Below are 15,000 nucleotides of genomic sequence, written 5' to 3'. Positions count from 1 at the left end.
CCTGATTGGCTCTGGCAGGTTGGAATTCAGAGCCGTTACGCTCCTGTGATGGGCAGGTCAGCTCGGAGGAGAGCCGTTGCCTGGCAACCGCTGACTTAAGCATCCCCGGACACTGTGCGGCAACACATCCACATGCGGAGAGACTCCAACCGACTTCACATAGAACAGAACCATGAAGAGGCTGAGCAGCTCCACACGTCTCCTCCCTCCACGTTAACACATTCAGCGCTGAGCCAACAAACATCTCCACTCATCAGGCTGAGAGCTGCATTTGGTTCACTCATGAAGAACAGCAGCAGCTGCCAGAGGGGCGGCACACAGACACCCACAGAGGAGCCTGATCAAACCCTGAGGACACGGAGGCTGCAGCAGGACTTACAGGACAGAGTCTGGACCACTTCCTGTGAATGATGATGGAGAGAGAGGAGTCGAAAAGAGTCAAAAATCGGGTTAAATAAAAGATGAGTTTCTCTGCAGCTACTCTTCAAGTCTTTACCCAAAAAACCCACACTTCAAGTCCCAGAATGCACAGGGCTCGGACTAGTTTGGACATTCATTATCCCCACGTTCTGATGAAGCTGCATGCTGAGCCGTCCTTCACACATGCACGAGTACTGACCGATGGACACCAGTCGCTATCTACACATCACTCAGCCTGTCTACAGATTCCAATGACGGAAAAGAAAGTGAAGAACAATTTGCTGATGTTAGTCTATATATGACATAATGGGGGGGCAAACAGAGCCCCTCTGCTCAGCAGCTGATAAAATCTCAGGCATTAGTGTGAGGCCTGAGCTGCGTCGGGAGGAATCCCTGCTTTGATTACTGGTGTAAATTCTGGTGGGATTCCCTTTCAGGGCTCTGCACTAACTTCTTTCTTAGGTGCACCAGCACGAAATTTAGGTGCACGCGCTGCAGTGAGAGGGCCGTACGAGGAGTTCTACACACACGTTTCAAAACGTATAAAAAGTCTGGGCTGAAACGAACTTTGTTCTTGTACCCGTCACCTCGGTAACAGCTCTCTCTGTTCTCGTGGAGTATGGAACACGCTTTAGCATCCGCTCTGCGCAGCATATGTCTGTGTTCTTCTTCTTCTGGATTTTCGGCAGACGGTCTCTGCTGACCGCAGCAGACACGTTTTCAGATACACACGCGGGGTCCCGCCCTTCACCGTCTCTGATTGGTTTAGACCACGATCTGAGCCCGATGTGTGTCTGTTGTTGGACCACAGGGAGACTGTTTCTCAGTCGCACCGGTGTGACCTCTGATATTTTTTGGTTGCACCACTAAGAAATTAGGTCGCACTCTAGAGCCCTGCCTTTAAGTGAAGGGCAGAGGCCGTAGATTAACAGGAGCAGGCAGATTAGGACACAAGCTGATGTCCAATCAGTGAAGGTATTATAGAGGAGACAACGCGGCAGCACTACAAATGTAATCAATCACCTTCATCTGCTGGATGTTCTCCGCAATTAGGTGGAACAGCAGGTGCATCCATGCATCCAAACAAGGTATCTGTACCACTAACCCTTAACAAGGAGGCACAGAATCATGATGCCTTCACATCATTTCAGGTGCTACTATTGCAGCATTTTAAAAGACTTGACAACAGACTGCAGGTAACTGCTGATGTTCAGAGACCCGACACACACACAGCTCAGAATGGATCTGAATGGCCAGCGAGCAGCAGATGGAGCAGCTTCAGGAGAAACAAAGAGCGCCAACACACATGGGCCCGGTTACAGGTCCATCACAGAGCAGCCGGAGCCCACACAGACCGCATCTGCCTGTGGCCCCCAGAACCAAAGAGCAGAGCGGCTCCTGGGCGTCTCAGCCCGTCACTGATGAGGATAAATTATTAACAAGCAGAGACGCTGTAAACAGAACGCTCATGCAGCTACATGTCAGAGTGTCCTTGAGCCCACTCACTGTGGATGAGCAGCACAAATGTAAATGTGATGTAGGAGGCAGCAGGGAGGTTTCCAGTGATGACAGTCTGCTCCAACAGAGCCGCCTCCTCCTCCGCCTCCTCCGCAACAGCTCTCAGAGAAATGAGGAGGAGGAGGAGGAGGCAGAGTGCCGACTCCTGCCTGCCAAAAGCTGCTATAAATAGGAGCATCACCACGGAGCAGGATGTTCAGCAGGAGGAGGAGGAGGAAGAGGGCTTCTGGATGAATCAGGGGTGTGATGAAGAGAATGTGAGGAAGACGATGGGAACAGAGTGATAACTCACTGGGAGGATAAATGTTTGACGGCAGCGGCTCAGACTGGTCCGTCTTTACATTACATTTACATCTTAGAATGTAAAGGTCTAACACTGTGCTAACACTGTGCTAACACTGTGCTAACACTGTGCTAACACTGGATATGTCCAGCAAGCAGCTGGTGACTGGGGGGGGGGGGGGGGGGGTGAATCCTGGATCTACACTGAATTAATTGCAAAGAGTCCACCGTAAAGATCTGCATCCAGCTCACGGTGTGGAGGGGGGGGGGGGGGCATCGAACATGGGTTAAATCCAAAATAATGAGTGGCTGGTGACTCCTGTCAAAGTGAGGACCAGGTGAACATTACAAACAAAATGACAACATCTCCCTTAAATACTTCACGGCTCCACGACTGGTAACTTCCGGCACATTCCATCGAGCGTGTGATGCGACAGCGGTCGATGGCAGCTGATCAATGGGACTTAATTAAGACTAGTTGCGATCAAACTGTCACAGAGCTGAAGCTACAGCAGGAGAAGCAGAGAGGATGATCACGCTCTGTGTGTGAGCTTCAAGAGCTCCAGCTGCCCAATCCCTCAGATTAACCACAGACTGATCCATAGATCCACAGCCCCAGGGTCCACAGGTCAGCGCATCGCCCCCACCCGCCACAGGCAGCGTATGTCTGTCCAATCAGAGGCAGGGGGTCAGCTGGCAGTTTCATTTCACTTGTACTCGAGTACATCAGAGGCTTCAACAGAGACCATTAACAGAGGAAGAGACTTCACCCTCACACTGCTCAACACTGACAGGAAGTCTTCCAATTGAAAGCTCCGCCCATCAGCTACCCTCTTTAAATCAGACAGACAGTTAGGGGTAGGTGTCCTTGACACAGCTGATGTTCTCCACACAGCAGGTGAGCCTGATGATCAGTAACCTGGCTGACGGATGATGAGGCGCCCCCCTGAGGTCAGACCTGCTGCAGTGCTTGCTCCATGTTACACCGTCAGACCCTCTGCGCTGACAGCAGCTGGGCTTTGTTGGTGTTTTCCTGCAGAGCACATGTTGACCACACATGCACGTGCCCACCAGCCTGCCACTAACGCTCCCCGACAGCCAATCACGCCTCACCGCTGCTGCAAACACAGCCTCTGATAGGTCGGTGCACCGAGGCAGAGACGACAGGCGGCTGGGGCAGCCAATAGTGTCGCGTCAGGTCAAACGGTAAACACAGCCGCTCTGTGACATCGAGGGAAGCAGGGTTTTCCCCTCAGTTGTGGTCTGACAGGCGCAGAGACAACTGCAGCGGAGCCCAGTTTAAAATGTTAAGAGTTTCAAAGGAATGATGTGTTTTCCTGTGCTGCATGCACACACACACACACACACACACACACACACACAGAATAAGTCTAAATGTTCAGATTACTTCACACACAAAAGAAAAAAGTCATGTTTTAAGTCTTTTTCAGCAGCAGGAGTTCAACTTTAGCTGAAGACGTTTGAATCCTCATGTGTGTTTACGTCATGGACGATCGTCTGCATCAGCACACCCAGCTGAGAGAAGGTGCATTATGGGAAGGGTAGGACAGCACGTGTTTTGGGCTTAATGATCTGAACCCAACCCATCAGATCAGACCACAGATGTTTTGTTCCACAGAACTATCATGTCATCCAGTCCTGATGCTACGCTAGGCTAATTTAACCTGCTGTAAAGAACAGGCCCTTAAAATGTACCACACAACCTGTTAGAGCCAGTTCCTCACAGGACGCTGGCTGGGCTGAAGTGAACACAAACAGGTGCAGCGATGAGCTGCTGTTGCTTGTGTTCACTGTCACTGGTCCCTGATGGGCTGTACAGACACACCATCATGTTTCAGGACTGCACACAACAAGGTCTCTATAGGCTCTGCAGAGGTTGAATTCCCATCATCCTTCACTTTACATGATGAAAGCCAGAAGAGGCTCCGCTAATAGATGACTGACTGCCCCAAAAAAACTCCAGAGACATGTCCTGTGATTGAAGGCATGATGGAAGATGCTTTTAGACCTGCAGCTTATCAGTATCTAACTACTCTTTAAAAGCAGAAAAGATCTTCAAAGATAAGACAACGTTCAAAACACCCAGAGCAGCGCACCGACTGAAATGCATTGTGGGAAGTCTGTGCGCTGAGGGCCTTTTATTTGTCTTACCTAAAAGTTCCTGAGTGTTACCATGACAACAGAAATCTGATGACACCAAACAATTAATCAGGAGAAGGCCTAACAAATGACTCAGGATGTGATCAGACCAGTTCTGCTTCCTAACAAACCAACCCTGGTGCCCTCGCCGTGACCCCGACCACGTGAAATACCACGGACCTCCCACCTGCCTGCTCCCTGCGCGCTGGTGGAGTTGGGGTTGCTTCCACCCACCTTGCAGCCGAACATGAGGGAGATGGTGCTGTTGGTGCAGGCCACCTTGCAGTGGCACAGCATGGGCGAGAAACACTCCACCTTCTTCGTGCTGGGGGACATCTTGTCGGCGCCGGGGCAGTTGGCAGACAGCCGCCTCCTCCGGGAGCGCTGCCGGCTCCTCCCGCGCCGGCCGCCTCCAGTCGCGGGTCCCCCTGCACCTCCTCCTCCTTCGCCTCCACCTCCTGCCTCTCCACCTCCTCCACTGCTGCTGCTGCTCCCTGCTCTCACCATCCGCCCTCATTCCTCGCGTCGCTCCATCGCGGCCGGGAGGAAACGTCTCCCAGAGCTCTTCCTTCATTCAGGGAGAACCTCCCCCTCCTCCCGTCTGCTGACCCCTCCTCCTCCTCCTCTTCCTCCTCCTCCTCCGGCTGGTAGAATGTATTCTCTCCCTCTTGACCTCCTGTTACGCTCTGGTCTTGACTCCGCTCTCCTCCTAATCTCTGGATTGTTGTCGTCCTCTCCCTGTTGCCTTCTCCCTCTCTCTGACAGAGTGGTGATGCTGATGCTGAGAGCCGGGGCGAGCAAGTGATGCTGTGTGTTCAGTGTGTGTGTGAAAAGCTTCTCTCTGTGGGGGTGTGATTTCAGGGAGGAGGGGGGAGCAGTTGGGGGCGAGAGAGGTTGGTCACATGACTCATCGGAAACAAGGAGGGCTGAATGAGAGAGTGAGGTGGGGAGAGAGAGAGAGAGAGAGAGAGAGAGTGGGGGTGTATCCTCAGGGAAGGTAGAGTGATGTAGGACAGAGTCAGTGATGTGGAGGAGAAGAGGAGGAAGAGGAAGAGAAAAACAGGAAGAGGAGGAGACAGAAAGAGGAAGTGATGGATGACAGAAAGAGGAAGAAGAAAGAAGGCAGGAGGAAGAGGAGGAGGAAGGATCAGAAGAAAAGAGAACGGCAAAGGGGAGAAAAAAGAGAGAGAGGAGAGAAACAAGTCGGAGGCAGACCAGGCACCAGGGGCTAGCACACTTAGCTTAGCTTAATGTTGATGATCACATGATACAAACAAACTGACCCAGACCAGCCGCACCAACACTGCCTCAGGTTACAGCCCACTGTGTGTGTGTGTGTGTGTGTGTGTGTGTGAGACAGTGTGTGTGTGTGTGTGTGTGTGTGTGTGTGTGTGTGAGACAGTGTGTGTGTGTGTGTGTGTGTGTGTGTGTGTGAGACAGTGTGTGTGTGTGTGTGTGTGTGTGTGTGTGAGAGACAGTGTGTGTGTGTGTGTGTGTGTGTGTGAGACAGTGTGTGTGTGTGTGTGTGTGTGTGTGTGTGTGTGTGTGAGACAGTGTGTGTGTGTGTGTGTGTGAGACAGTGTGTGTGTGTGTGTGAGACAGTGTGTGTGTGTGTGTGTGACAGAGCGCCGTCTGTCTGAAGTGTTCTTATTGTTACCTCTATCTTATCTGTTCTCAGACTTTTATCAACAGGACTCCTCTGTAATCAAAGCCTAACTCGCTCCTGCTGAATTTGACCATCAGGAAAGGAAACACTGCCCATCTAATCAGAGTGTGTGTGTGTGTGTGTGTGTGTGTGTGTGTGTGTGGTGTGCGTGTTTCTGTGCTGGGTGGGGGCACAGGAAGCAGAGATCCCTCCTGAGACCGACAGCAGAAACTACAGAGTGAATCTGTGAGTCAGTCTTATCGGTTCGTCTCTAGCGCTGTTATAAGTGGACTGTTTCTCTGCGCACACACACACACACACATCCACCCACCGTCTGTCTCTCTCCTACTCAGTGTGTGTTAGTCATTCAGGGCGAAAGGGAGATGAGAGAACATGTGAGAAGAAACAGCAGCTCTCAGAACATTCAGATCAGATTATGGACGAAAAGGCTTCGATGTTCATTTAACTCATTCACAGCAGATTCATCCGTCTCCAAGCTGTGATACAAGGCCATTCAAGTTCTTAATCAGTTCATTTAGCTGTGGAAACCCACATGCATCACAACAAAATCCAACTCCGGACAGCCTGGAAGAACACAACACTAACCACAGGGCAGACTTATTCCCAGCAGGGCCTGTGTCACCGCCATCTTTCTACGCTTGGCTACTGGTGTAATCCAGCCGCCCGCATCACGGCGGCAAACCAGCCGGAAAGGGGTGAATCCTGACAAACATGTTTGAGCTCAGTGCTCCAGGAGCTCTGTGTGGTTCCAAACCGCAACTCCCAGAATGCACTGGGGCTGGCTGCTCAGAGACATTAAAGTGATGTTAACCCCAACAACAAACTCTACATGACAATAGAGTAACTTTAGAGAAGAAAAATGACTAAATCTGTGTTTGTGATCATTGTAGAAATATGTTTGTGTTTCAGCAGCATCTAGTTCATGAGTGAGTCCATCACATGGTGCTCACACATGAGACGTTTAACTGGAGATCAGCAAAGAGCGCTCCACCCACAGAAACATTCTGGTGGTGGCTGGAGGAGCCATCCTGCATGCACACAGGGACAGTTCTCACAGAGTCCTGAGACTGGTCTGCCCCCCCCCCTAACAGGACAAACCGTCACTGCTCAGACGCAGCTTCCATTAAAGTCAATTACATTTTGGATAGTTTGCACCAATTAGCTTCCATCTGTGGGTGATGCTGTCTGAGCGCCTCATTATCAAAGCCTGAGTCAGGCTGCACACACACACACACACAGACACACACACAGTGCAGCAGTGCAGTCTGAGTGTGTGCAGTGACAGTGATAGCAGCTGACAGGTTCAGATGTGACGGCCTCCTTCTAAATTTACCCTGCTGCTTTTTACACATCGCTCACTACACACACTCTGAAAACCAGCCCTCACACTTCATCTGTGTGTGTGTGTGTGTGTTGTCAGCCCTAACATGACCCCGTGCCTCTGGTCCACCTGATGTAGGTCAAGGTTTTCTTTGGTCGTGTTTCCCCGCGCTGCAGATCATTTGTGTTGGATCATTATGACACCTCACAGTAAGACACTGATCGTTGTTTTACTGGTCAGAGAATGTGCCACACTTAAAGCTCTGTAGTCTTCATGCATGGATTAAAAACACTGACGGAACGTTCACAGCCCTGCTCCTCCATTTATCAAGCATCAGTATCTCACACCATGCAGTCAGCTGTGGAGGTGGCTCCCCCTGCTGGAGCACTCTGATCCCCTCTCTACACTAAAGCTGGATCCATACTCCGCGAGACAAAGAGCGGAGAACGCACTCCACGGGTGGTAAGAGATACAAAAAAAAGGTCTTTTCCGCACTGAGGTACCATACTCCGCGAGACGCATGTGTGCAGAACTCCTCATACGGCCCGCCCACTAAACTATAAGGAAAGACTGTACTGAGTTTTTTAACACACCACAAGGACTTGTGCCATGGCAAGAGGGCATTATACAGAGAGGGTGCCTGCAACAGCGTGAGATGTCCGGCGATGAGTTGTGAAAATGCGACATTAAAAGTAACAATAGCAAAGATTCAGTGTTTGTGCCTTTATGACCACATTTGCACATCTACTGTGTTCCAATGTGCCTGCGATACTTCAAACCGTCCGGTGATGAGCTGTGAAGATGCGACATTAAAAGTAACAATAGCAAAGATATACAGACATTGTTAACAAGCCTATTATGCCCGGGTATGTAGGAGTATATAGAATGGTAATAACAGTCACCATCTGGTATGTGTGAATGGCTGTCTGGAGTTATTGGTGACAAATCACCCTGACTTGCCTTTCTTTCTTTCTTTTATTGCTCATCATGCAAAACCAGTATGGTCTTATCTAAATCTGTTGAATCAGTGCTGTTTATACACCTACCTATATACCTGGAGAGGCTCTTGCGCTTCTCCACTTTCATCACGCCCACAATAAATTCCGACCAATCACAGCATGGTTGCCGCACAGCCTTGAAAGACAAAGTTCGGCCCGGACCCTGTGCACAGGAGTGCGGATCAGCGGGCGGTCAGAGACAAAAAATGACGTCATTTTGTGGGCGTAACGTCTGCGGGGGGGGAAATGTCTTTGTCTCGCGGAGTATGGATCCAGCTTAACACACTGAAAAATAACACAAACAACACAAGCAGGAGTGATCCGTTGTGACAGGAGACCGATGGAGACACTTTGACCCAAAATGCTTCAGCTACACAAACTTTTCTCAGACAACAGAAACTACAAAGGGTTCACTGAGGAAACAGAAAGTGCTGATAAATCAATACAACATGGTTAAAACTTAACCTGAAACGTTCTTTTACCCATAAGCCGAAACACCGAGGGGTAAAAAGCATGATCTCGACAGTGTGCAGCCACAAAGCCACATGTTATAAACAGGAAAACTAGTTTTTATTGCCTCATGAGTGAAAACCAAAGCTCTAAATAATAAACAACAGACAGGAAAGGCAGGCTGCAGATAGATGCAGCACCACAAAGCGGCAGCAGGGGGCAGCAGATCACCACACAGACTCAATGTTTTTACACACTGCAGCTGTGATAACAAATCAATAAATATGTCAACACAAAACTTTTTCTAACATTTAAAAGTGTAGGACGATGATCCAGGAGTACGTGGATTCAATTCACAAAAAGGCAGCACAGCCTCACATCCACCCACATCTTCAAGAAGACTTTGAGGTGGATATTTTTAATGCTCTGATGATCAGATGTAAAGATTATTTTTATGTCTCTCTGTGTGTTCTCACTCTGATCTGATCTGATCTTCCTGGTTCATATTTCACTGCTTCACCTGAAGCGACACACCCACGCCGACAGCCCCACGAGTTGTGTGTTATCCTGTGTGTGTGTGTGTGTGTGTATTTTCACAGTATGGCAGCAACTTTTCGTGTCTGTGTCCCAGATGGCGAGGCGTCGCCCTGAGGTGAGGGAGGGGGAGGGGACATCAGAGCCATCTGAGGTCATATCTGCAGCGTCTCAGTGCCACTCCCTACCCACAATCCTCTGCACTCCCAGGCTCCTCTGCAGGGACAACAATAACTCCTCTATGCCTCTACTTGCATGATCATTAATCATTGTAGCTTTTCCTGTTTGTCAGTGATTGTGTGATCTACAGGACAGACAGCAGGCAGCCTTCCAGGTGTTCAGACCTGGGATCAGGTTTCAGAGGGAAAGCGGCACATGGAAAAGCTCTCAGCGGAGCGTCGGCAGAGGAAGCCGCGGCTTTGTGACCTGCTCTCTGTGGGAAAGCACTGAAGTCAATCAGAACATCGAGCACTTCCTGTCCCGACACAAACACAAAGGGACACGCGTACGTCAGAGGCCGCCTGAAAACAGCGCTGGAGAGGAAAAGTCCGCAGCGGGCCAAGAAATGAACCGGCTGACTGCTCTGAGGGGAGTCCACCAGCACCACACCATCCTGAGTCTGCAGTAAAAGCCATGATCCTGCAGGTATGAGCATGCTGGACCCTGAAGGGAACTGGGAACTTGGTGAGCCTGTCAACACGAGGCTATAACTGACCACTGCTTTCAGTATTCATGTGCACATGATCAGTCCGTCAATGAGGGCCAGTGTGGTGCTTTGTTTTCTTTCATAAAAGTGCTGCCACACTAGGTGTTTGCATTGTTTCTATGGCAACGACACTCTAAAAAACACAGACATGTCCAGGCAACATCTTGAGGTGCTTCCACAGGCTCACCGTCTCTGGCTGTGTGAAGATGGAAGCTGCCGCTCTGCTGGCTGCTGACCACCAACAGGACGGGTGTGATAAAAGTTGGCTAATAAAGGGGGCAGTCCAGATGTTTGGGGTGGCTACTGGGGAGCTGCCATGTCGTCCATCTTTACACACAGTCTGTGGTCACAGCCGCTTCTCTCTGACATCACATCCTGCAGCTCAGCTGAGAACAAGCGTCTTGTTCACCAGAGTGGCGAGCCCCTCACATGATTGGTTACTTGAGGAGGATGATGGTGACGACGCCCGACAGGATTTTAGACTTAAAGCAATCGCAGAGCAAAGATGGAGCGCTCTGAAGTGCTCCTCAACGAGCTTACACACTCTCTGAGGAAAGGTTGCACGATGGACACTGGAAGAAGGAGAGGAGCAGCTGCAGCGCTCCACCTGCCTCCATCTAACATTGCTCTCTGAATCATTTGTTCTCAGTTTCATTAATCATGTTAACAGGATTCACATGTTTCTCTTTCTGAGGCTGGCTTGCGTTTCATCTCCGCCCGCCCCTTTATCTCTGCCTCTGAAACGCAAACACAAAGGCAGAATCCATTATTCAGCACGGCAGAGCGCCGCTGCAGATATGACAGCTCAGCTTAATATGCAGGGAAACCACAGAGATCCTCCATCAGCATGAATACACAAGCAGAGAGGGGAGAGAGCCGGGGGAGAGGACCAGATCAGAGAGGGAGCGGCAGCCTGACCCGTCCAACTACAAACTACACAACGTTTAACTACAAACTACACAACGTTTAACTACAAACTACACAACGTTTAACTACAAACTACACAACGTTTAACTATAAACTACACAACGTCCAACTACAAACTACACAACGTCCAACTACAAACTACACAACGTTTAACTACAAACTACACAACGTCCAACTACAAACTACACAACGTTTAACTACAAACTACACAACGTCCAACTACAAACTACAAGTTTAACTACAAACTACACAACGTCCAACTACAAACTACACAACGTTTAACTACAAACTACACGTTTAACTACAAACTACACAACGTTTAACTACAAACTACACAACGTTTAACTATAAACTACACGTTTAACTACTAACTACACAACGTTTAACTACAAACTACACAACGTCCAACTACAAACTACACAACGTCCAACTACAAACTACACGTTTAACTACAAACTACACAACGTCCAACTACAAACTACACAACGTTTAACTACAAACTACACGTTTAACTACACGTTTAACTACAAACTACACAACGTTTAACTACAAACTACACAACGTTTAACTACAAACTACACAACGTTTAACTACAAACTACACAACGCTTAACTAAAAACTACAAACTACACAACGCTTAACTACAAACTACAAACTACACAACGTTTAACTACAGTTTACAGCCTGACGCACTGAAGGCTCACACAAGAAGAGAGACGCCTTCAGTGCACCAGGGCTGCAGCGGCTATTGGTCGACTTGTAGTCGACGGCAAAATTCAGCGACAACTAATTTAGCAGTCGACAGGTCATCAGTGACGTCATCGCATGGCATGCAAGTGTAACACATTTGCAGCGGGGAGGCGTTCTGTGGCTCGTGGTATTGGCGCTTTGGGAGCGAGAGGTCCTGGGTTGATGAGCCCTCCGTTAGGTCGGTGTGGAGGAAAGGTTGGTCCAGACTCCAGAAGAACGTGTCGAATAATGCACTGCGGCGAATCAACGACAGCGGTCCAAAGTAGGCGACTACTAGTCGACCATTAAAATAGTCAGTAGTTGCAGCCGAATAGTGCACAGGAGACATTTAAAGGAATACCGACACCTCGACAAATTTGAATCTGCTTCATCATCTGCTGTTACGGAACTCTTCGTCACTGAATGCTTCATGCTACATGTCTGGAATTAAAAAAAAAATACTCCAATAAAATGTTTAAGCTATCAAGCGTCAGTAAACAAATTCTGCCCTCCTCAGCACAACCAGGACGCCGTGATGGACATGGAGCAGCGGTCACATGACACAAACTGCAATGTAAACATTACACTGTTTCCTCTGAATAACAAAACCTAAAGTAATTTACCTTTTTAAAATGTCCATAATCAAAGAATCTTCTTTCCTGATTTGTTGTTTCTGTCCGAGTCCTCTCTGCTTGTAGCCATGACTGTGCCGCTGTTACTGTGCAGGAACTAATCGTCATGTTGTGTAAGCTCACAACCACTGATCATGTGACAGAAAACCAGCTGCAATCTTCTCAAACCACAGAACAACTACCAAAATGTCTTTACATGTATATTTTATACTGTTTAGATACAATGCTGACTCACAACAGCTCACACTGAGGCAGGGTTTACTGCTCCAGATGTGCTGACCTGAGGAGGCGGTGTGACAGATGTGTGTCTGCGGTCATTACAGCAGAGAGCTGCAGTTAAACAGCATCACAAACACGTGGGCCTGAATGAAGTGCAGCTCTGATACCGAACCTGCTGACCTACCTGAAAACAAACACAGCGTGGTCCCTGCAGGTCAAAGGTCGCAGCATGCAGACAGCACACCCAACAAAAACACCGTCCTCCTCCTCTCTCTCTGTTTTCATCTCCACGCCCGGCCCACGCCTTCCCAGCATCCTCTCTGTTCCTCCTCCTCTCTAACCTCTCCTTCTGTTCTCCTCACCTCCCTGCAGTCTGCTGGCAGCCATCTGTGTGTGTGTCTGTGTGTGTTTGTTAAACACGCATGGGTGCTCCTATTGGCTTGTGTCCTCCTTCAGGGCACATCAGGCACACACACACACAGACACACACAGACACACACAGACACACACACACAGACACACACACACACACAGAGGGAGCTATTGAAATTCCTCCTGTGGCCTCCGTCAGAGCAGGTTCGCCGTTACATTTCTTCCTCTGAGCTGCAGTCAGCACGGTGGGAGTCGTCAGTGACGCTGCACATAAACAGCTGATCATAGCAGGAAAAACACAACAACAGCGTGACTGCTGACAAACTTTAAAACGCAGCACTGTCCTTTTTCCTTCACTTCTATCTTCACTTCGTTTGGAGAATCCAATCCAACCTGATTTATAGAGTCCTTTAAAAAACAACAGGTCAAAGTGCTGTACACAGCCCAACAAGAGCAGATTCAATTACCAATAAATTAAAATAAAATAAATGATCCAACACAGCACCGTGGTGTCCCAGCCTCAACAACACAGCTGCTAACATAAAGCACCTCTTTTGAGGTCCTCTGTGAGGACAGGCGGCCATGTTCTGTCAATTATCTGGCCCATAAGAGAACTGAGAACTGTGAATGATTGTAGAGGTGCAGAGTCCGGGTTCAGGTTGCTGCTCCCAGTGGACGTCTGCTGCAGGTTACATGTACCGGCCATAAACAGCACACAAACGCTGCAGCACTGATGACATCACTCCCTCCTCAGGTCCGAAGAACGACAGGAACCAGAGGATAGGAAGCTGATGGGAGAGGGCCCCACACACACAGAGCAGCAGTATTATACAGTGATCCGTGACCTTTGACCTGCAGCTCATTGGTTTCCTCCTCCGATCAAATCTGGTTTTGTGGATTAACTGTCAGGTCAGATATTCTGTTCCTAAATCCTACAAAATACAGGGAACCATCGACTAGTCACAGCCTTAGAACAGCACAACCACAGAACACGGCCACTGGAATTCTAACACATCTAACCTTCAATTAGATTCCTGTCAACGATCAGTGTGCTCTCACTGGTCAGCTCCGTCCTGTCTGCAGGCAGACAGCAGGCAGAGTGTGCAGAGTCACTCAGGTGTTCAGACAGAGATCAGCTGCAGGAAGCTGCAGGTCATGTGACTCCATCATGGCGTCCTGCTGGCTGCTGAGGGGACGGGAGTTTGTTCCTTAGACACGTGTGAACACTTTATTTTTGGAGGACTTTTAACTGAAGTACAAACACAGGATAGATGTGCACTGGGCGTGGTGCATTCAAAACCGTTTGAATTCTGACTGTTCTGCCTGTTGTCGTCATGTGGAAGACATTCATCAGAAGTTGAGAGCTAACAAGTGATGTGACGTGATGAGGTCTGTTTTCACGGCTATCGTCACCTTGTGGGTTTAAAACTGAAAGCTGTCCTCACAAAGGCAGAAACACATGCGGCCGCTGGAGGTGAAAGGGACAACCAGCCAGAAAATGACTGTAAACGAAGCTGCAGGGGCTGATGGGGCTGGTGGGGGCTGATGGGGCTGATGGGGCTGGTGGGGGCTGATGGGGCTGGTGGGGGCTGATGGGGCTAGTGCTGGAACTCTCCTCTGCTCTGATCAGCTGCTCCCCGGGGAAAACGTGACTTCATTATTTAAGTTAATTACAGGCTGCTGTAGCTAAAGGCCACAGTTAGATAGGATGAGATGGCTGCTGCCACGTATGGTTGCATAACTCTTTTCAGGGTTTCCCACAGCGCTTTGTAGTTAGGGGGCCGCCTGGACAACCGATACCGCCTGATACCTCAGCCAGCCACCAGGGGGAGGCCTTCAGACGCTGCCAACAACGCCATCTTGGTGCTAAAGAGCCAAATGTGGTAGTTGTAAGGTCAATAGATGACGCCTGATTGTCATCATTCAAACACTCATCCACTTTAGCTTCGAGCATGTTCCCGGTGCTCCGTTAGCTGCGGGCCAAGAAGCTAACTTACAAAATAACGACTGTATTGAGACATTGACACTGTATTGACTGGAGAAAGTCATTCCAGCTAGAGTAGGAT

At 49.2% G+C, this 15,000-nt stretch overlaps 1 protein-coding gene across 6 annotated transcripts in view; it reads right to left on the bottom strand.

Annotated features, from left to right (window-relative positions):
- The window catches only part of LOC114449579 (discs large homolog 1-like protein), a 41,899-nt gene extending 29,054 nt beyond the window's left edge, over positions 1–12,845 (bottom strand). For 5 of the 6 annotated variants that reach the window (XM_028427363.1, XM_028427369.1, XM_028427365.1 and 2 more), the window contains exon 1: positions 4,615–4,731. In XM_028427363.1, coding sequence (XP_028283164.1) covers positions 4,615–4,716 — 102 coding nt within the window. In that variant the 5' untranslated portion in view covers positions 4,717–4,731. Of the gene's footprint in view, positions 1–4,614; positions 4,732–12,746 lie in introns of those variants that run through there. The other variant, XM_028427366.1, reaches the window with a different exon arrangement.
- Between the last annotated feature and the right edge of the window lie 2,155 nt (positions 12,846–15,000).

Source organism: Parambassis ranga, chromosome 17, assembly GCF_900634625.1.
Source record: "Parambassis ranga chromosome 17, fParRan2.1, whole genome shotgun sequence".
Classification (NCBI taxonomy): Eukaryota; Metazoa; Chordata; class Actinopteri; family Ambassidae; genus Parambassis; species Parambassis ranga.
Note: the sequence above shows the minus strand (reverse complement) of the source record. Positions and strands in the feature narration are given on the sequence as shown.